Source organism: Emydura macquarii, unplaced genomic scaffold (assembly GCF_026122565.2).
Source record: "Emydura macquarii macquarii isolate MOO-44397 ecotype Brisbane River unplaced genomic scaffold, CSIRO-AGI_Emac_v2 contig_3603, whole genome shotgun sequence".
NCBI lineage: Eukaryota > Metazoa > Chordata > Testudines > Chelidae > Emydura > Emydura macquarii.
The window spans coordinates 1,787,128-1,812,425 of NW_027133740.1; the positions used below are offsets into that span (position 1 = coordinate 1,787,128).

The window sequence follows — 25,298 nt, forward strand, 5'->3', positions numbered from 1 at the left end:
GAGGTCTTCCAGTGGGTTCATCAACTCCTCTTGCTATTTGCCTACTTTTACAACAGGCTGCATAAAAAACACTGGCGAAGTCAGCACCAACTAAAATTTCATACAGACGGTTCATACTGTCTAAATATTGTTCATACTTGTTCATACTGCTCTATATATGCTACACTGAAATGTAAGGACAATATGTGCATTCCCAATGATTTATTTCATAATCCTATGGCAAAAAATGAGAAAGGAAGTGATTTTTCAGCACCAGCGTGGTGTGGCACTTCGGTATTTTCACATCTGATGTTGTAAGTGAGTCGTTTTGAAGTGAGGTGACCCTTTGGGGGCTACACAAGACAAATCAGCCTCCTGAAAGGGGTACAGGCGCCTGGAAAGGTTGAGTGCCACTGATTTAGAGGACTGGGGGATCCCCCTCTTCCACCTGAAGCCCCAATAACCACAAGGGGATTCAGCAGGTGTCTGTCTTATTCCCACTACACCCCATTAAATCTGTGGCACTGGGGTCGACCTTGTGCGCCCTAATAATCTCGACGGGAGGCCGAGGGGTCCCCGTCCTACCCCCCTGCAGCCCGATCGTTACTAGGGGGTAGCGGGAGGGGCCTGCTTAGTCGGGGCTGCCCCCACCACAACAGGGACCCGGTGGCCAGTGCTGGAAGCAGGGGTGTCTCCCTAAAGGGCGGGCGGCGCCCGGGGCCGGCCGGGCAGACCCGGGCCGCGGGGGGCGCCTCTGGGAGTCGGGTCCCCGGTGCCGGGCCGCCGCACTGCGCATGAGCGGGAGGCGGCGGAAGGGCCCGTGAGGAGCCGGACTCGGGAGCTGGAGGAGCCGCTGCCGCCTCCGGAGGAAGCAGCAGCAACAGCCGCCGCCGTCGCCGCCCTCAGTCTCCGCCTGAGCCGGGAGGGGAGAGGCCTGCACAGCCCCCAACATGGTGAGCGCCCGGAGCACCCGCCTGGGCCGCGCTCCGGCCCCCGGGCACCCGCCGCCTAGGCAGCGCCGCTCTGCGGGAGCCGGGGCCTAGTCGTGGTGGCGCCGGCGGGGAGAAAGTACCAGAGGGCAGCGCCGCACAGGCGGAGCCTCCAGCCTGGCCGGGCAGAGTAAGGGAGGGGAGGCCGAAGGTCACGGGGGGGCTCGGCTCGGCTCGGCTCGGGGGCTGGCGGGGGCGGGGGTCAGGCCCCTTCACCTCAGAGGGTGGCGGGGGCAGGGGGAGGGTGAGTCAGGGCCCTTCACCTCAGGGGCTGGGGGGTGTGGGTCAGGGCCCTTTACCTCAGGGGCTGGGGGGGGAGGGGAAGAAGTGGGGGTGTGGGTCAGGGCCCTTCACCTCAGGGGCTGGGGGGTGAGCGCCCTTCACCTCAGGGGGTGGTGGGAGGGGGGAGGTGAAGTGGGCCCCTAGTGTGGGGCATGAGGGGGAGGGGTGCTGTGGGGCTCACTGGGCTTCTATGTGGGGAGGGGGGCTCACGACCCTTCACTTCAGTGCTGGAGGGGGAAGAAGTAACTTGGCTCTGTGGGGGGAGAGCAGGAACTGCACCTTAAGGCTGGGGGGGCCTCTCCTCGGGGACCCTGCATTTCAGGGAGGAGCAGGGGCTCAAGCGGGGGATTCCCTGGACTTTTGTGGGGAAGGGGGAATTCAGGTCTCTGACAGGATCAGGGATTTCTAACTTCATGGGCATTTTAGGGAGGTTTCTCCAGCAACTTCACTGGTGATTTGGAGGCTTTTGAGGTTCATCAAACTGGACCCTTGGTGGAGAATGTGTGGGCATGTGCTGTGTAGACTGGGGATTGATCCCTTTCTCATCAGCATCACAGAGGGCGTTGCGTCCATCTTCCTTTTTTTAATTTAATTTATTGTAATAGATAATGATGTCTGGTATACAATGTGCAATTTTAAAATTAAGGTTTTTGGGGTTTTTTTTTTTTAAATAAGGGAGTATCTTGGTATCGACTGTCTCTCTCACGCATTTTTATGTGCCCAAGTGGACATGTTTTAAAGTCGTACTTTTTTCTAAGGCCTCATCTGCGCACACAAGTTGTAATACTTTAACAATATTGGCATAGTTAAAGTGGTACAATGCTCCCAGTAAGGACGTAGGTTTATTGTGATAAGTGTGTGGAAAGGGGAATAAGTTATACAGGGATAAGGCATCTTTACAGTGGTATAACTACATCCACACTTCTTGTTGTTGTGGTATAACTATATAATTAAAAAAAAACACCAACATAGTGTAAAACGAACAAAAAATACCTGTAGTATTCTAGGCCATGGATTATTGGTGTGGCATTTAGACCTCTTGCACTTCACTTTTTTGTTATGAGAAATCCTTAATAAAAATTGCAACATTTTACTGAGCAGTTGGATGAAGTTTCTTTTTATGTGAAACGGGATTTTTAAGAGAGATCTTGCTGTTGAAGGGTGAGGGTGTTCAGGTATTTTAGTATAACAGCATTATTTTTGGAACTCACTAGGTCAATGGTTTTCAACCTTTTTTCACTTGTAAACCCCTAAAAAAATTTTGAATGGAGGTGTGGACCCCTTTGGAAAGCTTAGACATAGTCTGTGGACCCCGGATTAAAAACCACTGTACTAGGTAATTGTTACCTCAGCAGTGCTGCACAACATTTTATAAAATGTATCTTGTTAAGGCTTCAGGAAGTACAATTAAACTAGATACCTGTACTTCTTAGGTCTTTGAAGGCACTTGGTCTTAGGCCTCAGTCGTCACAACACAACGTGGATATGCAGTATAACTACACACAGGTGTATTTTGTATGCATATATCAACACTCAGCTTTATGGTTAGAGATTGTAATTTAATCAAGCATTTGGACAATTTAAACATGAGAGAGAGGCACTGAGATGTATTATGCTATGGATAGTCTCTTGAGGGAAGTGGCTGAAGCCTATTTACGTGGGTCTTTTAAAACTCCACTGAACAGAAGATTAGAAAACATTGTGCATGGAACAATGCTGTATTGACACTGATGGACTGGATAATCTAATAGGTTTATTATTATATTAATTTGTATTGCAGTAGTGCCTTGGCACCCCAGTCATGGACCCACGGTCTTGTAGTGCTAGGCACTGTACAAACAGGTCTTTTCCAGCTTTAACTTGTTTAATTCTACAATTATGCACTAATGGCTTGTTCATGTTACTATGAACTTCAAAGTAAAAACACACCCTCATTATGAAATGGTTAGGATTTCTTGTATTACTTGGATACAAACAAAGGCTCCAGTCCTGCAAATACTTATGCACATTCTCGTCTTTATTACCATGAATAGCCCTATTTAAATCGATGGGGCTGTTCACAGTAGTAAAGTTAAGTACATGTTTAAGTATTTGCAGCACTGGAGCCTGTCCTAGAACCACATACTAGTTTTATAATTTTTATTCAACAATTTACATCATTTACTGTGTATCTGCACATGTTCTCTAAGAAATACTTATCTTGTGATTAAATGGTAAATATACAGTTGCTTATGACAAACTTCTCGCAGCAACAGGGAACTGAAATTCTTGTACAACTTGAAATTCTTAATGTTTGACATTATCTTCTGTAATATATCGTTCCATTTCATGGAATCATTTTACAGTTTAATATCACCCTGTAACCTGTAAGATGATTGTTTTATATGGCTATTTAGTACTATGTAGTACATACTCATGTTTATAATAGTTTTGAATTTGATGCATAAACTATCTTATTTTCCTAAAGTGAAATTTGTAGATTTAGCATCTTTATTTAGGTCAATTCAGACCACTTCGTCTATATCTTTAAAAAGAGGTGGCCGAACCGTATACAACTTTGTGCTTTTTCCCAGCTTCCCAAAGAGTCCATTGACTTCATGTTATATAGTCCCTTTTCACTAACGCTGTCCTAAGGTTGTTCAGGAATAGGGGCTATTGTCAGAGCATTGTGTGATTTAGTGTGTAGCCCTTGAGTCTCTATCCACATTTGTGCTCTCCTGATGGAAATGTGTCCTATGGAAGCAGCTACATAGGGACCATGTAGATGCTTCTAGGCTGGACTAGAATTATGGGTGCAAAACAACTATTATAGTGTTATTGTGCACCTGTTTTTAGGGCAAAAATGAAAAAGGCCTGAATTTGGCACTTACTCTGCCTGCCAGATTAACTCAGAATTACCTCAGTGATTCTGAGAGATATTACATTCTTTTGGTTAGGTAGGTAAGAATTGTATCAATTGCCGGGGTAGATTATTCAATTACACACAAATATTAATTGAAATAAACTTAAATTGTAAAAAGAAGTCCCAAGGAATATTAGAAAACTTCAAGATAGCCTCGCTGTTGTTCACACCCTTTCTTTGAGTGGTTTATATTGCCAGACCTTGTGAAAGTTTAATTTTTTGTGTTGCTGAACTGAAAATAAGTGGATTTGACTTCAGCTTGAAATACAAATTTAAAAAAAAAGTGTCCTTGTTCCCTTCCCCAAACCACCAGAGAAGAGAAGGTGGTGATAGCAGGATATGTCTATTTTTATTTGTACAGAAAATGTTGGGGTGATTGACTTTTGGTAGTGTTACCCTTTAACTTGGACTTCGCATTTGTTTCAAATTTGCTGTGCAGCCCCATGCCATGGCACTACATGCGTAAATTATCACTCAGTAAATGCATAGCTTGTTCTGGTGATATAGTACTTCTGTGATCAATTTTTATGCTCTCAACAAATATGAAGAATAAAATACCCCTTGATCCGGTTTTTCTTTTTATGTTTTATCAATTGTATATGTTAATAAATACAGACAAGAATACTTATGGTTATTTGCAAGTGTCTGATGCATTCTTTTGAAGGATGTAGCACAACATTGTATGCTTTTGATACTAAAGAAAAGTAAAGAAATGCTGTTATGACCATAAGAATACTCCCATTAATGTGCACCCAAAACACTTTACACATAAGGACCCCAGAGCTAAAAGGTGATCATACGTGCAGACGTTTATGTCTGCATGCAGTGCCTTCAGGTTATTCAGTGTTTGACATGAAGTCACTGGAGTTCTATGTCAGTTTAAGGGCCTCCCCTGCATGCAGATTACTCTGTAGGGTTTACATGCAGTTTATGAATCCTCACCATAAGAACTGATCTTTTTCTAAAATGCAAGCCACGATTCTGCAGAAGTTGATGCTACTTACCTGAAAAGGATTCCTACTCACCACATACATGTGAATTTTTACGCCCTGATTTAAGAGACCTAATCAAGATATAAAAATATTATAGTACAAGATATGACACCTAAATACGTTCCAATGCTTCTGTTGCTGTGAGCTTTCCTATACTACTGATTGACAAATGACTAGTTTTATTAGAGTTCGTTACTGCTATATGGGATCCCTAGGGGTAGCTGTGAAACTGACAAGAAGAGGTACGCATCCAAAATCTGACACTGAGAGGGGTAGAATAGCAGAGATTCCCATCACACACAGCCTAGGAGATTGGGTTGGTGGAGATGGTAATTGAACAAATACTTTCTCCCTTCTTGAGTCAGAGTAGTTTGGGGGTGGGATTTTTCAAAATGATTAGATGCCAGTTAGCTGGAGATGACACAAAACCTCTGAGGAAGTTCCAGGGACAGCACACTTGAAAGAAGTCCATGTTTCCCTTTCTAAGCAGCATGGAAGGAGGGGTGTTGACTTCTCCCATGGATGTTACCCATGGACAGCGGGCGCCCCAGGCCCCTCATCTTTATATAGTCACCTAGCTATTGTGTGTCCGGCAAATGTTTAAGTCCAATATATTAGGGTGATGGTGAGTGGGTGGCTGCGTGAACTATTTAAAAAAAATTATTTGTAATGCCATAGTGCCCAAAAGCAACAATTAAGATTTGAGTTCCCATTGTGCAAAGAGCTGTATAAACACACAAGAAGATATGATCCCTGTGCTTTGTTTCAGTGGGAGGAAGGAGAAGGGAGTCACATGACAAGAAATGAGTAGGTAAACGATGATAACTGCCATACAGAGTCAGATCAGTGGTCCATATAGCCAGTACCAGAACTTTAGGGACATGGACAGAACAGGGAAATTTTGGACATATCCACCTCTTTTCCCCTCCACGCTTCTGGCAGTCAAAAATTTAGGGTCACCCTGAGCATGGGGTTACATTTCTGACCATCTTTGCTAATAGCCGTTAATGGACCTATTTTTCATGAACTTACCTAGTTCCTTTTTTTTTGAACCCAGTTATACTTTTGACCATCACAGCATTCCATGGCAGAGTTCCACAAGTTAATTGTGTGTTGTGTAAAAAGTACTTCCTCTTGTTTGTATTAAACCTGCTGCGTATTAATTTAATCGATTGACCAATTGTATTGTGGGAAAGAGTAAATAACGCTGCTTTATTGACTTTTTCCATAGCTTTCTTGATTTTATAGACTTCTATCATATCTCCCCTTAATTGTCTCTTTTCTAAGATGAACAGCCCTAATCTTAGAATCATAGAACCACACGATTAGAAGGGACCACAAGGGTCATCTAGTCTAACCCCTGGCAAGATGCAGGATTTGTTAAGTTGTGAACCACTGGTTTAGACACATTTACCATTGTGGGCTACATATGCAGCTCTCTGTGTTATATGGGCTTCATCCACACAATAAATATACTACCTGCATGCCGCTGAGGATGTTACATGTACTGCAGCTGTGTGCTGATTAGACTGCAAGCAGCTGCAGGTTGAGAACCACTGGTCTAAACCATCCAAGACAGATGGCTATCCAGCCTCCTTTTGAAAATCTTCAGTGAAGGAGCTTTTAGAACCTCCCTAGGCAGTCTGTTCCATTGTTCTACTGTTCTTACCGTTAGATAGTTTTTCCTGAGATTTAATTTAAATCTGCTATGCTATAGTTTGAACCCATTGCCTCTTGTCCTGCCCTCTGTAGTAAGAGAGAACAACTTTTCTCCATCTTTTTTATGGCAGCCTTTCAAGTATTTGAAGACTGCTCTCATGTCCCTCACCCCTTTATCTCCTCTTTCCAAACTAAACATACCTACTTCCTTCAGCCTTTGCTCATATGGCTTGCATTCCACCCCTTTGATCATCTTTGTCACTTGCCTCTGGATACTTTCCAGTTTCTCTAACCCCTTCTATACATTGGTGAAAAATTGGACATAGTACTCCAGCTGAGGCCTAACCAGTGCCAAGTAGAGTGATACTATCACCACCCATGATTTGCATGCTATGCCTCTGTTAATGCAACCTAAAATTGCATTTGCCTTTTTTGCAATAACATCACATTGTTGACTCATGTTGAAGTTGTGATCTGCCACAACTCCCAGATCTTTCTTAGCAGTGATGCTGCCAAGCCAGTTATCCACCATTCTGGATTTGAGCATTTGATTTTTCTTCCCTAAGTGTAGCACCTTACATTTGTCTTTGTTGAATTTCATTTTGTTGTCTGTAGCCCATCTGTCCAATTTATCGAGATTCCTTTGAATTTTAGCTCTTGCCTCCAAAGTGTTGGCAACCTCCCCTAACTTTGTGGCATCTGCAAATGTGATCAGTATGCTCTCTATTCCTACATCCAGGTAATTAATAAAGATGTTAAACATCACTGACTCAGAACAGATCCCTGTGAATCCCCACTTGAGACCTCTCTCCTATCTGACATAATTTGATTAATAGTTACTCTTTGTTTTGTGGTTGTTTAACCAATTAAGTATCCACTTAATGGTAGTTCCAGAGCCCGCATTTCTCCATCTTATTTGACAGAATGTCATGTGGGAGTGTGTCAAAAGCTTTGCTGAAGTCCAGGTATATTGTGTCCACTGTAGTCCCCCTGTCCACCAAACCACTTACTCTGTCAAAGAAGGAAATCAAGCTAGTTTGGCATGATTTGTTCTATGGAAGTGGAGAAGGGGCCATGTCCCCAAGCCCAGTGCTAAGTGGCTGGGAGAGATGGATGGAGAAGAGGAAGGCGAAGCTAGAAAAGAGCTCCTTTATGCCAGCCTTTGAGGTGTTACTTGTGCCCTCCTGTTCCTCCCCAGCAGTGGCAGTTTGTACAGGCATGAGCTCCCTGCTTAGTGGCTCCCTCTGGGCCAGATTGCCTTTAATTTCAGGGGAAGTTGCAGGCTAAAGAACAGGATCCTCAGAACCACATGGAGCTTGTGGGCTGTTTGATACCCGGATTCTAGACAGAGAAGAGATTTGTTTCAGAATGGTCAGTGTTATGCATAAACTTCTATCTCAGTTCTTATACCATGCTCGTCACATACATTTGTGATCAAAGGGAATGGTCTGCAAAGACGTGAATTTGTACTTCTTCCCTTATCCAGCGGTTGATAGAATTTATTGGAATATTCAGTCTATTCTTTCTTTTTTATTCAAACAATGAGAGCAGGTACACTTTTGTTTAACTGACTTCATTTTACTAGAAAGTTCCCTTCAAGTTGAGGTTGAGGCATGTTAGCTAACCTGCACTGGAGTAGCTTACACTGCAGTTGCAATTGCTGTATCTGTCTGTAGTTAAACACAGGACTTAAGGCTGTAGGGTGTTGTAGCCTCTCTATTGAGCATTTAAAAATAGATTTTCTGGAAACTCAGATTCTGGAAATACTTTTTAAAGTGCAGTATGCTTTGGAGCCTGTTGCCACTTGAGGTGTGGCTTATTTTTAGTGCAACCAAATATGAGCTGTAACAGGATATTAAAAACTTGCAATAATCTTCATTTGCAGTCCCACACCAGCAGGTCTTGGGAGAGCTGCCCAATCAACATGAACACAGAGTATCTCACATACATTGAAGGCTTTTGGGGAAAGGCTCCTCGAACATACCGGGGCTTTCAGGGGGCAGAGGGAATCTCAGATATGCAACCAAAAATAAGCTCCCCGGTGACATAATCAGAAAAAGATGGTGCTAAATAATATTAATAATGAAATATTCTATAAGGGAGAACATGGGTAAAATGAATTATGACACAGCTTTTATTAATCTATTAAAATGGGTTTTAGTTCCCAGTATATCTCACTATGCTGTGATTATATTGTATATGTTATCTGCCTGGCTCTTAGTTGTTAATTTTAACTTTTATTTAAAAAGGCATTGAATTGTTATTTGTTATTAACATTTAGGTAACTTTGGGTGTAGGAAAATTCTGAATGAATGAAACACATATAGGCATGTATTAAAACTATACAGTAAAACCAATTTAAGCTACAAATTTTTACTTAGTAAATTGCTGTTTTGGTTATTTTCTGTTTTATTTATCATTTAAAATTTCTGTTACCCTTTTCTGTGTGATTCACTGCATTCCTGTTGAAGTCCTTGCTAAGCTTTCCCTTGACTCCCTTTGCTTTTTATACATATCATGACCTTTGGGCTCTTCCATCAAACCATGTGGAATTTCATGGTACAGAACATACAAAGTATCTTTCCTGTGACTTTTTTTTTTTTTTGCATTTAAAAATATAATTTGACTTACAATTATTTTAACATTTGTATTTTTAAGTGTGCATGGTACTTTACATAATGAGTAAAGACTCCAGCCCTATAGAGTTTACAGCCTTAAGTGCCCAATCTTATAACTGACTCCATAAAGAACAGGGGCCTGACTGTATGGAGTTAGTTGCAGGATTACAGCCTTAATTGATATGGGCAAATACCTTTTACCTTCCCAGGTATTGCTAACAAAGAGGAAGGAATGCTCAGATTTGGGGTTGTCATCTTGATTTCTAGGATTTTGTTCAGTACTTCACAAAAGCATATTTACCCCTACAAGTAGTTCTTCCACATTGTGCTTGGTGTACGTTGGTGAAACAACATGAGTGAAACTTTGAGCCCAATCCTGGAACACACTGAATGACTTTTATGGGGTGCTGAGTTTCCACAACTCCTCATTTCAATAGTTGAGGCACTGTGCTCAGTGCTTCACAGGAGATGCTCACCAATTTGGAGCATTGGGTCCTTATATTACCATTTATCTGTACTGTACCTAGATTGATCTTTGTCTGAAACTGTTCCTGACATTTTAATTTTTAACATAAATTGTGGCAAAGGGAGCAAAACATGGGAAATTTATTTAAGACAAAACTTTATATAAAGCTAAGAGAGAATAAAGCAACACACTCTCTATTTGTCAAGTTCTTAATTGTACAAATAGCTTAACTGACTTCATAAATTTTGTAAACAAACATTATTTCTTGAGCTTAAACCTACAGCATGAGTGCCTAAGATTGTCAGAATAAATTTTCAGATAGTAATACGTTCCTTCAAATAGGGGTTTTAATAGAAATGTTGATTCTTTCTATTGTAATAGCATGGATGGTCTCCACTGTAGATCATATTTAAATTTTGGTTATGTGTGCATTGTTGTACTGAATAGAATGTGTAATACTTAGGCTGCAAGCGTATGTTAACTACTTTAGTGAGTATTCACGTCATCCACTTACTGAGTGGTGGTTGAGCAGCGTAAAATTGGATCTGACTTTTGAACGAGATTAATTTGGAATCTGAAGCTCTGGTTGTACTACCTAATTATGTAATTGGACACAAAATATATCTTGGAATTGGGTTTCTGTTCCCACTCCTTTTAAAATGTTCATTCTTTGTCTAGGGATAATTCATATTCATTTGAGATCTTAGCTTTTTTTCCCCCAATGGCTCTGAGAAGGAGTTTGGCAGTCAGATAATGCTGTGAAGGGCATGGTATAAAAACCTAAATAGAATGCAAGATGAAAAATTGTAAGTTTGGGAGTATGAAATTTTGGGCTTTATGACTGAGGTGTATTTGTTTCCTAACTTAGAACACCACTTTTTTTTTTTTAGTAGGTTTCAGCATGTTGATTAGAAGGCTTTCTGCTTTGAAAATGTTGGGACTAGTTTTTTAATTGAATTCAGGTTCGGTGGAATGACTGGAAGGGGAGACCCCTTTTCCATAAATAACAATTGGGGTAATATTTTTGTAATGTACTTCAGGTAAAAATGTCTGATTTGAAATACTAAGCACCCTTTTGTCCTCTCCTCCTCTGAAAAAGCAGTCTCCAGAATCACATATTCCCTGTAAGTTACTAGACTCAATAAGTTAGTTTAATTTTGGACCTAAATGGATGTATAGTCTGTTGGTTTAAACATGAGAGCTCCTTAGTTCTCATTGTGACCCTGGGTATGTCTACATAGCGCAAAACCAAACCAAACCACTCACTGCAGCAAATCTCAGAGCCTGGATCTACTGACTTGTCATGCTGCGGGGCTAAAAATAGTCGTTTAGACATTTGGACTCCAGCCCAAGCCCAAATGTCTACATTACTATTTTTAGCCCCTTAGCCTATTCCCGGGGAGCTCGAGTCAGTTGACGGAGCTCTGAGACTCATTGCTGCAGGTCTTTTTTTTTTTTTTTTTTCCTGTGTAGACATAAGTTCTGTCACTGTATCACTGTATGTCTTTAGGCAAGTTGTTTAACCTTTTTTTTAGTCTTAGTTACTGCATCTGTAAAATAGAGACAATACCTACCTCGCAGAACTCTTGTGGGGATTATGTAGTTGTTGTTAAGGACTTTGAAAACAAAAAGCATTATATAAATGTTTGACGATGTTTCATCATATTCAGCTTTCACTATTTTTAAATGCTAGTGTTAACTGAACTGAATTTGCAAACTAACCTGTCAACATCTGTTTTTGGTTTGGTTTTGGTTTGGTTTTTTGTTTGAGGAACTAGTCTCCAAATTCCAGCAGACTTACTCTTTATGCATTTTGGTTACCTTTCTTTGGCACACATGACTTTAAAAATCGCTCTTGCTGTGAGCAGAGAACTTGGTATCTTCTAGGCAAGATAGGTTTTAAAAGATCTGCCTTTTAAATAGGACCTACATGTGCCATCGTCACTATATCTTCTTGCATATTGAAATAATATATTGTCAATTTTGGCACTTTCTGGATGGTTTGGCTGGAGGATTTGTGTGATGATTTAGTTAATAGTTTTGTCATTACATGGAAGACCTGGATTTGAGGGAGCCCTTGTATAGAGCAGCCAGAAGGGACTGAGAATACTGGACATTGCTACCTTCTCCAAGTAAAGATTATGGTGCACACCATGTTGTTCGTGTGCAGTCCTAGGAAACCAGCCATGATGCTTTTATAGAAACGTATCTATTTATACCTGTCCCATTGTCTGTCTTATAGTATTCCTAACAAAATATGTGTGCATGTGGAGCTTTAAAAAAAGCATCTTTTGATACAGCTAACTTTAAAAAAAATTAAGGGATGTGTATTAAGAATAAAGAGAATAAGTTGTGATCTGATTGTTTAATTTTTGGTAGGAAGAGGAGTTTAATATCGTGTGAAGGTTGTAATAGAGTTTGCAGGTACTGGTATTTTTTCCGATGAACCAGTGTTCGTCTCAGTATTGTCTTTAACTTTTTACTAGAACAAGTTGAAATCGTCACAGAAGGATAAAGTTCGTCAGTTTATGATCTTCACCCAATCTAGTGAAAAGACTGCAGTGAGTTGTCTATCTCAAAATGACTGGAAGTTAGATGTTGCAACAGACAATTTTTTCCAAAATCCTGAACTTTATATACGAGAGAGCGTTAAAGGATCATTGGACAGAAAGAAGTTAGAACAGCTATATAACAGATACAAAGGTGAGTGCAGTGAGTTGTAACAATTAATGATTTTTAAATTGATTTTATTTGCAGATGCTAATTTGTAGATCCTATGTGCACTGAATGTTTATAACTGGGCTACTCTACTTACATTTAAACTGAACTGTACCCACTAATTTTTATGTAACTAGTAGTACAAGCCTAGCCTAGAAAAGGAGAAATACCATTTATATAAGGCCCAAATACTGCAAAGATACACATGCTTAACTTCATGCACTATTGACTTAACCATGTGTGTAAGTCTTTGCAAGATTGGGGCTTAAACTTGGAGCTTCATGTACTGTTACCCACTTGACCCCTTAATGGTCTTGCTGCTTTAGATGATTTGTTCTTCTGTGGGTAACATATTACTCCAAAATTAATCCTTGACAAAGTAAAAAGGCATATAGTTTGGTCATTCAGCCAAAAGATGGAGTGAGGATGGGGAGTCACTTTAAAAGCAACCTTGTAGTTTTTATTAGACCAAAACAAACAGGATAGGAAAGAGAAGTTAGCACCTACTGTAGCCCCTCTGAAAATGTCATCAGTTGAATGTTTGGCCAAATAACATTCAAAGGATGAGAGGGTTTGCAGCGATAGAGTAGATTCTAGTAAAAATTACTTCGTTTTAGGGTTTTTAAAAAAATTAGATCTGCTTAGTCATCTTTACATTTTTCATTAGTTTTAAGGTGTGTGCTGTGTTTGTATAGACATTGTGTAATACACATACAATTATCCTGAAGTCTTTGCTGGCTTGCATTAGTAGAGCTTTGTTAGCTCATTTTGAAATGTGAAGACCTCTTTTCCAGCCCAGCTACTGACTTCTTTTTATAAACTATGGGGAGAGGGAGGACACACAGCTGGATGATTTGGGGTTGTTAATGCGTCAACAAAACGTGTCGTCTTGGTTACTATATCCAATTCCGCTCAAGTGGCTAATGGCCAAAATTATTGCTGATCGATGTCAAGTTTAGTAGTTTTATGGGGAAACCAATTTGGTTGTCTCAAAACCTATCATTGGAAGTGGCACCCACATTGGCAATCTTAACAAAGAACTCTAGTGTGCATTTGGGCATGAACTACTTTCATATTCCTAGGGTTAGAGCCTGTCTACATGAACAATTAGACCACAACAATCTGGGATGTGAAACTATCCCCCCACCCGCCCCCTTATTAGCCTTCCGCTTTCTAACTGTACACGTCCACTCTGCTGACGTGCATGAACTGTTCTCTGGGACTAGCTCAAAGCACTTTAATAACTGTTCATGCATGTCAGCAGTACATGAAGACACAAAGAATGCGGCAGGCTAATGCGGGGTAGATTCATACCCCAGCTAGGTACAATCTGATTGTTCTTGTAGACAAGCCCTTAGTCAGAATTTGATGCGAAGTGGAGGAGTGTGATGAGGGTTAAGTCCCATGGCCTGCAAGGGAAGGCACCCAACTCATCATGCTTTGCACCTTGGGGATAACTAATTGCCTCCTGGATAGCAGAGGCAGAGCTAAGCCATTATAAGTACACTGAGGGAGTTCATTTGTGGAGAAACTGCAGAGAAGGCAGGTCTCTCTGACTGAGAGAAATCCTGGACTAGGGTTTAACAGGTCAGATACAACAAGGGAATTATAGTGAGGGGGGTGGAGAGGCTATTAATTTGAAGACTTGTTTGAATCATTAGTGGACTTGTTCTTGCTACCTCAGAAGAGGTCTAGACTTTTACCTAACTTGGTCAGAAGGTCAAGCCACAGAATACCCCAAGGAGTTGAGTGGTCAATGCAACTGAAGAAGTAGCCAGCAGAGGGAGTGCAAAAGCCAAAGACTCCTGCAATGCTGTGTTTGGGCAGTAGGCTGGAGCCCTAGAGATGAACACAAACCTCCACAGGGCGCTTACACTGTTCTTGTCTATGCTGTATCAGTTTTGAGGACACAGAGAGGATTTCACTATACAGGGCTTTTATTCCAATAACTGCCATGAGTGTTAACATTTACTTACTGTATATACTCCAGATTCAATTTGTATCTTTAAAAAGTGGTTAAATATCCCCTTTTAATGTGGCTTATTCCAGAGGTGATTTTGTGCATGTATGTGTTTTCATGATAATGTGTTTATTCATGTGCGAAGGAACTAACTACTTCAAAATCATGGAGGATTTAATGTTTGTTTTAATCTTTTATTATTGTATTCCAAAGATCCTCAAGATGAAAATAAAATTGGCATAGATGGTATACAGCAATTTTGTGATGACCTAGCACTTGACCCAGCCAGTATTAGCGTACTGATCATTGCATGGAAATTCAGAGCTGCAACACAGTGTGAGTTCTCAAAGCTGGAATTCATGGATGGGATGACAGAATTAGGGTAAGTATGCAGCAGGTAAAAGAAACTTAGCGGTATAACACACTGAAGAAAGCTGCAACTAAAAGAAAAGAACTTCTACTTCTGGCAGTTCAGAACTGAATTATATCTTCTCAGAATTTGTCTAGTATCTGTCTTCTGTGAATATAGAAATACATCTTCTATCAATTTGGCAGAAGTTTTAAATGAGCCCAAAAAAAGGGCAAAATGTTGCACGCTCTAAATAAGCAAACAGTTCCATTGGCTACAACAAAATTACTTGAGTGACTAAAAGAAGGATTTGGCCCAAAGACCAAAATGTTTGGGGCTCATTTATGTAAGAATGTTATTTCTTAGTCTGTATGAGAGCTCTAGTTTTTGTTTTCTAGAAACATTCTGACATATTTTTAATTACTTTAGGTTACATATATCAACCAGCTTCTTCAAATGTCAATGTGAAGAAACCAATTTTTTAAAAAGCAGCTGAAATTGTTAAATAAACAGACTATTTATTGACTTGCTGAAATTAATTTGCATAGTCCTTCTGTATTAACGCAACTAAAGATTGTCCATAGTAGATAAGGTTTTGAAAATAGTTAGTGTGTTATAACAAAATGAATAATACACAGATAAACTTGCTTTTTAAAATACAGATGTGACAGCATAGAAAAACTAAAGGCCCAGATTCCTAAAATGGAACAAGAATTAAAAGAGCCAGGAAGATTTAAGGATTTTTATCAGTTTACTTTCAACTTTGCAAAGAATCCTGGACAGAAAGGTTTAGGTATGTATTCTTAATTGTAAACACTTGTGATATAGATACTAGAAACTGTCTCTAATACTTACTGCAGTAAATGAAATCATTATTGTGACCCAGTTAGTCTTAACTAGCCCTGGGATAAAAATACACTTCACTGTGGTGAAAGAGAGATGTCAGAACTAAGTTGAAGGTCAATGCCAGATTTTCAAATTCACAGACATTTCCTACATACTTATGAACTGAATGCTTCAATTTAACATGTGAGGGTGTATTCTTTCCTTCAGAGTATGTGCAAATTTCCCATTAAAGTTAATGAGTTATGGTGTCATATTAAAGATATAATTAAAACTTTTAGAATTTACAACCAGGAGCAAAAGAAGAAAAAAGATAAAGCATAAAATTTCAACTGTAAAAGTGGGTTTGTGTATAGGTACAGATTTTCTCATACCACCAAAAATACATGTAAATCTCTTTGCAAGTTACAATTCAGGTATCACAAAGTAATTTCCATGTACCAGGCATGATTAGATTTTCATCTCATTGCATCTACAGTCAAGATCTCAAGTAAAATTTAGGGCCTTCTGGATCTATAGCTTTTCTCTTGGAGAAAGATTGCAAAGTGATGACAAATTCCAGAATATAAAACCCAGTGACACACACACAAATCATGATTTCTATATTTTTGTTTCAGTGCTTCCCCCTTGATAGTCATAACATCTAGTGTCCAAGTGAAGTGGGAGAACTACTCACTAGGAAAAAATTATTGGGGGAGAGGGAAAGGTATAGTTTGTTGTTAATAATTACATGAAATAACTGTTAATGTAGAATTAAGGTATATAATTAGAATCACAAAGGTAAGAGAATGCATAAACTAGATTATAACAGCAGTATTAAATGGGCTAGGATGTATGTACTGTATGTTTTCTTATATGCATTTTATGACATAATATAGGTACTCATTTAATCAGAAAGTCAGGAATAGAAATAGCCTATTTGTACAGTGCAGTTAAGGTTCCAAAAGCAACTCATATTTCCCAATTTTCTGTAATTTTAACTGTGTAATGTTTTTTCATTTAATTTCCATTTTTTAAGGAGGGGAGTCAGGGCAATGAAAAATCTGCACCTACTTTATTGGCAGCTTGCAAACTTTTGTTAATTTCACCAGTGGAAGTTCCTTGAATCAACAATGCATGAAACTATGTTTAAGTATTTTTCTACTGTATATAACCAGTCTGCAGTTCACATATATGGACCAGTCTTTGTTAGATCAAAACCAAATATTTAAAAAAACGTAGCAATGTCTGTTCCCTCCATGAGGACACTATCTGTGCCAGTCTTCAAACTTCTCCTGTACTCAGTGAAGTCCTGGCTGGGTTTTTTTAAATTAGATTGGGATAAGTGGTTTTCATTCTTCCTTAACTGAGAAAACTAGAATGGTGTTGCTTAAACTCTATTTATATATATTTGTCTACAAACAAAGACTTCATTCTGTAAGTAATGATATTGTATAAATGTATAGGCTGTGTTTTACTCCCATGTAGAATCACTTGCAAAATTGGGGTTGAACATGGAAAATTTCAACCTTAACAGTGAATTTTACAGAAGAGTGTATGGGTGTGAGAGAGATAATTAGAAATAGTTTTGCAACCTGAACCATAACAATTGCTTCTGATTACCATGGTGATATTTAGTATTTACATAGTATTTTCAAACAACTTTATAAATGTTAACTCGTTAATACTCAGCTACTTCACAAGGATGTTGTGATCACCTTATATAAATACTTTTGAAATGGAGCCATAAAAGTCAAGTGATTTTTTTTCTCAAGACTTCAGAACACATGTTAGAGCTGGTGGTATATCATAGGAGTTTCTGATGTCCAGTTCTATGCTTAGACCACACCTCTGATTTCCTCTGTCCATGTTGCTCACATAATGAGAAGCCTATTAAATTCTCTTTTCTTGCTGGCTTATTTCCGTACAGAGCATATACAGAGCAATTAATTGAATATCCCAGGTACAATAGATAATTCATTTTTGAGACCTCAGTGAAAATGATTAAGCAGGAAAAATAATCCTTTTTCATTTGTCTTCAGCCTTCTTTATAGCTTCTTCATGGAGGCCAGCCTCAAAGAATGATATAAAAAGAAGATATAGAAAAACATAACTCATATCTATTAGATTTGTATTACAGTAGTTCTCCAAGAAAGTAATATATAGCTCTGAAGATTGGACTATGGGGGGAAGCCTTTTGATTAAAATGTGTTTAATATCTGAACCGTCCTCCAGTAAGTGGGGTAGTCTCAAATTTCTGACTGCTAAGAGCCGAATAAGATTTCTTAAAGTTTTTAGTGCGTATTTTCAACTGTAATGGCATATATCCATCAACTAAACATATCATATCAAAAATTTTATCTGCCTCTGGAAGCCTTGAACTTAAATTTTTGGGGTGAAAACCTGACCCAAATTCAGTCAATGGAAAAACTCCCGTTGACTTCAGTGGGGCAACGATTGCACTCTGTATTTGTCTGGAGGAGTTATGATTGTACTGCTAGACTTGTTAGCGTTAGAGCTCTGTCAAAGTTATTGGGAGAGGGGAGAGACTTCCAGCACTGGGAATAAGTCAATACACATTTTCAGGTGTGACCAGCATAAGTACTCATATTGGCAGATAAAAATGTTTAATCTAGAAGTCTTTAATGTTACTTTTAAAAATGATTGTTAGATTACTCTTTTAGACAAACCAATGTGCCTATGCTTTTTGCTTCTTAAAGTATGGATTCTTTGTGGACAAAACAAAGTGGTACATTCTAGAAGATGTAAGACTTTCTGGATGCAGACACTTTGAAGGTAGATCCAGTTAGGCTGATAGTGATTCTCTCTTGGTGGTATTGAGATTTTTGAATGTTTATTTGAAGTTTATTTATTCTCTCTTAATTGACTATGTGAACTAAAGTTGTTTGGGATCACAACTAGCAGCATTCTTGGAGTATAGTGCACATACTTCAGTAGTCCTAATTTGTTCCTGGCTTTGAGGAATACAGGCCCACTCAAAATAGGGAAAGATTGAGAGTTATCCAGAAAAGTAGACTTAAAACAGGCAGGCAGTCCACATTGGCCATCATAAAGACAACCACCTAATGTGCATAGTGTTTCTCAGGATTCTTGTCCTAAAGGAAATCCGTTCAGGGATTTGAAAATTTGACAAGACTATATTGCACGTCTAAAGGCTGTAACAAAAAAGTTGCTCTAAAACTAAAATTACAGTAAACTAGGTTATAGGAATTGCATTTGATTAAATATGATTAATTCAGCAAATGCTGTGGAACTCCTGTTGAAGTTAATCTTAAAAGTTATCTCTTTATGTAGAGCAAAGTTGGATCCAAGTTGTTAAGTTTCAGTAAAAAGAAGTTGAAAAATCTGTTGTATGTTTTTGGTGAGTAATTCTTAACCTGGACAATTTAAATACATTTTCAGGTCTTGTATGCCCCAGGGATAAAACCTAAATCTGAGGGTTATTTCATCTGAAACAAACCCACCAGTTTCCTCAATGTTCATAATCTCCCCCCCCCCCTTTTTTTTTAAATGTAGAAAGAACCTAAGATTATGCTTGCATTGAGAGTGAATTTTATTTCACCTTCATTAGTGTAGTTTATAGTCCAGTCAGGATTGGTGAAAATACCTGTAAAGAAAATGTATATTTCAAATATATCTATAAGAGTAATATATTTTAATATTACAGATTTAGAAATGGCCATTGCCTACTGGAATTTAGTACTTAATGGAAGATTTAAATTCCTAGACTTGTGGAACAAATTTTTATTGGTAAGTTTAAACCTTTTATATAATATAAATTGGGCTGCAACAGGTTTTTTGGTTTTGGGATTTTTTTTTTTTTAATTTGGAAGATGAATCCATGTATATATATTTAAGTCTTTGAAGAGATCACATAACTTATTTTGACAGAGCATTCTTTTGTGATGCATGGATGTTGCAGTTTGTGGCAAGTACAGCAGAGATTTAGTTTAGTGTGACTTGCATATATTCAGAGGTTTAGTATTGCATACACAGGCTTTCAAATTAATTTTTTTCATGGTTTTTAAACTCAGATTTTTTCCCAAATAGGAACATCATAAAAGATCAATACCTAAGGATACCTGGAACCTTCTTTTAGACTTCAGTACAATGATAGCAGATGATATGTCTAATTATGATGAGGAAGGTAATATTTACATTTAGTTTATCAATTTCTGTGTGTGTGAGATAGCATATCTGTCTAGTGACTGGCAATCAGAATGTCTGTACAACCGTTTGCAACTTTGTCTGCGGTTTGAAGAAGTTCCCTGCCACGTAGTCGGGTGAAAGCTAAGCCTGCTAGCACAGCTGAAAAATACTTGTGCTGCCACTTCACCAAAGCCAGGATATTACCTTTTTTAACATCTTCACTCCTCTCTTATGCTCCCCCCAAAAAAACCCCTCCATCCCAAAACCCAGCTCTTCCCTGCACAAAATAAATTGTCTCCCACATTACCACACATAAATAAAAATAAATTCACTCACCCAGTTTTTGCTTCCTCCAATAAATCAGCGAGTGGTGCCCTCCCATCTCCAAATCTCTTTGCAGGGCTTCTCTGCTTCTGTTGTTCCTCTGCTGAGGAACATTTTTACATTCTTTATCCACCAGTTACTGATTTGCCAACATTTCAGACGTGAGGGTATATTTAAGTGAGGGTAGGAACACACAGAATGGAGGAAAACATACGAAGAAGGTAATATTTAGAATTGGATAATCGCTAAGGGCACGGTAAATTCATTTAATCTGCAGTTTTCTTCAAGACCCATTCGTTACAGAATCTGCAGCAGCAGCAAATTCTTTGTTTGAAATGTAGTGACACATGCTGATACCAACACATGAACATGCGATTAATATGATGAAATCGTATTGTGAACTGTAATTATTTTGTTGCATTAATCTTGTGCCCCTCGCTCAGTGCATGCACTCTTCCTCTTCACAATTATTATAATTCTTTAGCACTTGCTTGCCATTGTGGAGACCCAAATTTGAGTTCTGGTTCCCATTTTGGTTAGCCAGGTGAGTTGAGTGCTGCGGAGATTGTGCTGTCGCGCTCTCAGGCTGATTATCACGTCGATTGGCTCTGAAAGGAGTTTTGTCCAGCTTTTCTTGGTAAAAAAGATGATTGTTGTGTCATGAAACCTGAAATTGGATACGTTTAAATTGTGTGTTGTCATGGAGGAGGTCTCAGTTCAGGAGAAAAGTGTTTTAACCAAATCTTAAATCTCAAGAAGCAGAATCAAATGAAGATTATTCAGTTACAACTTGAAATAGGAAAGCCAAATTGTGCAGAATCTATTTTGATTTAAAGAGTTTTTTAAAACTGTATAGATCTACATTGGGAAAAAGAGGGATTTGTTGACCTGATTTCTTATTTGCTCTTGTTTGTTCTTTCCTTTTAGGGGCATGGCCGGTTCTCATTGATGACTTTGTGGAATTTGCACGCCCTCAAATTTCTGGGACAAAAAGTACGACAGTGTAGCACTAAAGGACCCTTCTAGAATGTACATAGACTGTACAAATGAATACAACGGAAAATTGCACAGTCAATTTCTGCTGGCTGGACTGAACTGAAGATCAATCCTCGCTATAAGGGTTGAGGGTTGAGACAAACCTTTAAGGATACATCTTGGACCATATCATTCATTCATCTAATAGTGGTTTGGGCTTCTCTTCTAGTCTGAACTACTTTTGCCAGTTATGATTCCAACATTGTGGATTTCATCTTATTTTTGTGGACCACCCTTGTTTACTCTCCCATAAGTCTTAGAAACTTTATGATGATTATTTTGAGATTTCTGGTTTCGCATAAAGCACAATGCTGTCTTCATCAGACAACTGTTGTTTGGCATCTGCATTATACAGATCAACATCACAAACGTTTTTTTAAAACTCCTTAAATATACACTTTGGGCTTGTTGCAAAGACTATACTGATAGCACTTCCTGTAAGAGTGATATATTTAAGTGTACTGGGTCCGATGTTTTTTTTTCTTTTATGGCAGATTACAGGTATTGTCTAAGTGAGTTTTGAGTATCTGATTAAAACAGTGGTAGAAATAACCAACAAAAACATGAATGTTGATACTGGGAAATCTAGGTGCCTATATGAAAGGTTTTATTGTATCTCAGCTGTCTTTGAAAAGAGGTGAAGTACTACACAACTACTGTGCACTTATAGCATCCCTTGTTTAATATTATAGTCAGCCTTCAGTGAGCTTCACTGAGATAAGCTAAGTGCATAACAGAATCTAATATTCTCTAGGTTATCATCTAATAAATCCGAGTTCATTGCAGTTTTGAAATGCTTATCTGTCTGTCCAGGAAGGTTTTTTCGTTTTTGTGGAAATCTAAAACTTGAACAATATATTGAATTTGTGTCTTATGTTTTGTACACAACAGAGCATTTTAAATTCAGGCATGGGTTTTGATGGTTGCGGTATGAAATAACAAATGAACCTGCTTTATAAGAGGGTGGCAAATCTGATACGAATCTGAGTTTTGAAGTGATTATCACGGGCCATGTGCGTTAAATTTTTACAACATATTAGGTACTGCCTTATGGACAAAGCCCATTTATTCAATTACTTATTTTGTTGAGATTTCTTTAAATTGACTACAGGTCACTGTGGTTGCCAATTATAGATATTAAAAGTAAAACTTTCCCAAATAAGTATAGATCAGATGCAAAATACTACACTGGTTTCTTTCGTTTCCTTACATTATTTTGTTGATCCACCACTACGTCTATTTGTCTCACTGCATATAACTAAATTAGAACTGTTTTCACTTCAAAGCAGGATTTTATCTTGTTGTGTGCTTCTTAACATTACAAGAGCTCTTGAACTGCTTTCATGCTGAAAATGCTTTTTCACTCTTCAGTTGCTGACGTATGAAGAAGAGGTTATTGTTTTCTTGAAATAAAATCTTCTGTAAAACAAGCTAGAAAATATCAAGCTAGGATGTCTAAAAACATTTATTATAGAAATTATTAGGAATAAGGTACTTATTTGAATACTCCAGCCAGTCCCATGTTCAAGGTCATAATTACTGTTGAAATTAGTAAGTGGAACTTGCACTAAAACAGCAGCACACTTTTATGCAGAAGCTAAAAATATTTTAGGAAGAATTTAAGTATTAAACTGCTAAATCTTTTACCTTGTGTGCTCTGAAGTTGACTAAAAGGTAGGCTTCTGTCATAGCAGTGCTCTTTTAATAAAGTCCAGTCACGCATTTATTTCAAGAATACAGTTCTACAAAATACGTTGCAAATTTCTACTCCAGCTACTGGAATTGGCTATGCCAAAAATATGTGTGGTGTGTGTTTTTTTTCTGATTTCAGTATTTCCTTTCTCAATTTTGTGTAAATATAAATGGGGGACTTGAATTATGAAAACTTTACAAGGTATATATGCGTGCTGTTTTCTGTCTTAAGGGTTTTGGTACAGTTTCAGATTGATTAGTTCAAGTATGCTGTGTTTTGAGATGAGCTCTAATTAGCTTTTATCCCAATACAGATATATTTTTCACAATAGTCTGATATTGGTTAGTGGCATAATGCCGTGGTGTGTTAAAAAATATTCCTTATGAATGTGAGACCTTTTCAACAAAATAGTGTTGTCATCAGTTTGGTACTACACACTTATAATTACTGTGTAATTATAAAACAAAAATACATTACATAAAGCTTTGAATAATTATGTAGCAGAAAAGTTAAGGTTATTCATGCTGTAATGGCATCTTAGAATTTAACAAAACAAATGACTAAAGTTGGACACGAGCTTGATTTAACAGTGTGGTTATTCTAAGGATAAATGCCTGGTTACAGGAAATATTTTGTATTGAAAAGTGCTCAGACGTGGCCATGTGTTCTTCCTTTATATATATGTGTGGGTTTTTTGTTTTTTTTTAAAGAATTCAAAGAGTTACCTACTTGGATTGCTTTAATTCATAAGTGCTTAAGTCCTCAATTTGATGATGATTTCCCCTTAATGGATCATTTTCATTTTGCCAAATGTCAAAAAATGGGTTAAACACTTAAAATTTGTAATTTGAGTTTTTATACATTAAAAATGTACAAGATTAGACGTGCCCTGATAGAAAACACTTAAGATCAAGATTATATTTAGTAAAGAACATCATCTGCATATCTCTGTAAGTTCAAATGTAATTTCTTACAAATCCCTCTCATTACCAACAGAGGCAATAAAGCTCCAGTGAAATTGCCATGACTAAACCTTCTCATGCATTGTTTTAGTCTATTATTTGTAAAATTTATTTCTAGACTGTCTTTTTTTAAATAATATGGAATACTATGTCCTGAATAAAACGTGCACTAAATGACAAGCTTTTGGGGGGAAAAGAGATCTAAGAACTGATACAACATCTTGTCTGCCACTTAATCTAAATGTTTACAACTACAAAATGGAACTATTTTTACCCAGCTATGCTGCATTCACATTACCTAGTTTGTGACGGAGGATATCATAAGTACATGCAGTGCATTTGTTTAAATATGGCTGGTTTGAAGACTACAGTATATAAATAAATGACTTTTTTTATTGAGCAACCTGTTATTAAATAAAGTAACTTATGAATTGCTTCAAAACTGTTTTACAATGAAATCCTTATTTAAGATATAATTTTTTAAAAATACGTTTAATAAACTTTTGTCATTCACACTTATTTATATAATTTTGCAAGAAGTCTCTGTAGATTTTATTTGAGCATGATACATTGACTGTCATTAGGTTTTTAAATACTTGGTGCCATTAGCTTATCTGACCTCTACAGAAATCTAATGAAAGGCCTACTTGGGAGGATGTTAGATTTCAGCTGGAAGTTTTCTTTTGTATTTTAATAGGAACACCTTTACGTAAGCAGTAGGGTGGTGTCATAGAATATTAGAGTTGGAAGGGACCTCAGGAGATCATCTAGTCCAACCCCCTGCTCAAAGCAGGACTAACCTCATGTTAGTACCAGTAAACGCTTGCTTGGAGAGAACTCCCATTTTTAAATACAAAGTATTCATTGGCTGTTAACTTGCAATTAAATTACAATTTGCTGATTACTCCTAGATTTTTAAGGCCAGAAGGGACCATTGTAATGATCCATTGTGACCTGCTGCATAGAACCTCACCCAGCAACTTACGCATCAAGCCTTTCAGGTTTGAACACATCTCTTAGAACGAGAGAGTCTTGCTTTAAAGACTTTCAGGTGATGGAGAATCCATCAGATCCCTTAGTAAGTTGTTCCAGTGTTTCCAACAGGCTTTGTTTAAAAACAATAAAACAGCTCCTTCTATTTATTCTGAAGTTGTCGAGCTTAGCTTCCAAGCATTTGATCTCATTATGCCCTTTTCTGATAAAGCCATTTCCTATCAGAAGCTTCTTCCATGTGTCGGTACTTGCAGCCTGTGATCAAGACACTTAACCTTCTCTCAGCTCTTACAAATGAGCACTGTGTGATGAGGTTTTTTTATTTTGGAAAAAAAGCCGCTGTAAAGAAGCAAAGTCATGCACTGCAGTCAATGAAGTCCAGATA

At 38.3% G+C, this 25,298-nt stretch overlaps 1 protein-coding gene across 1 annotated transcript; it reads left to right on the forward strand.

The window, feature by feature from the left end:
* Window positions 1–835: 835 nt before the first annotated feature.
* On the forward strand, window positions 836–24,435 carry DCUN1D1 (defective in cullin neddylation 1 domain containing 1). The gene is made up of 7 exons (XM_067536532.1): window positions 836–932; window positions 12,374–12,590; window positions 14,779–14,947; window positions 15,577–15,707; window positions 19,425–19,507; window positions 19,808–19,904; window positions 21,158–24,435. The coding sequence occupies exons 1-7, from the start codon at window positions 930–932 to the stop codon at window positions 21,235–21,237; spliced, it is 780 nt and encodes a 259-aa protein (XP_067392633.1). The 5' UTR covers window positions 836–929; the 3' UTR covers window positions 21,238–24,435.
* The last annotated feature ends 863 nt before the right edge of the window (window positions 24,436–25,298 follow it).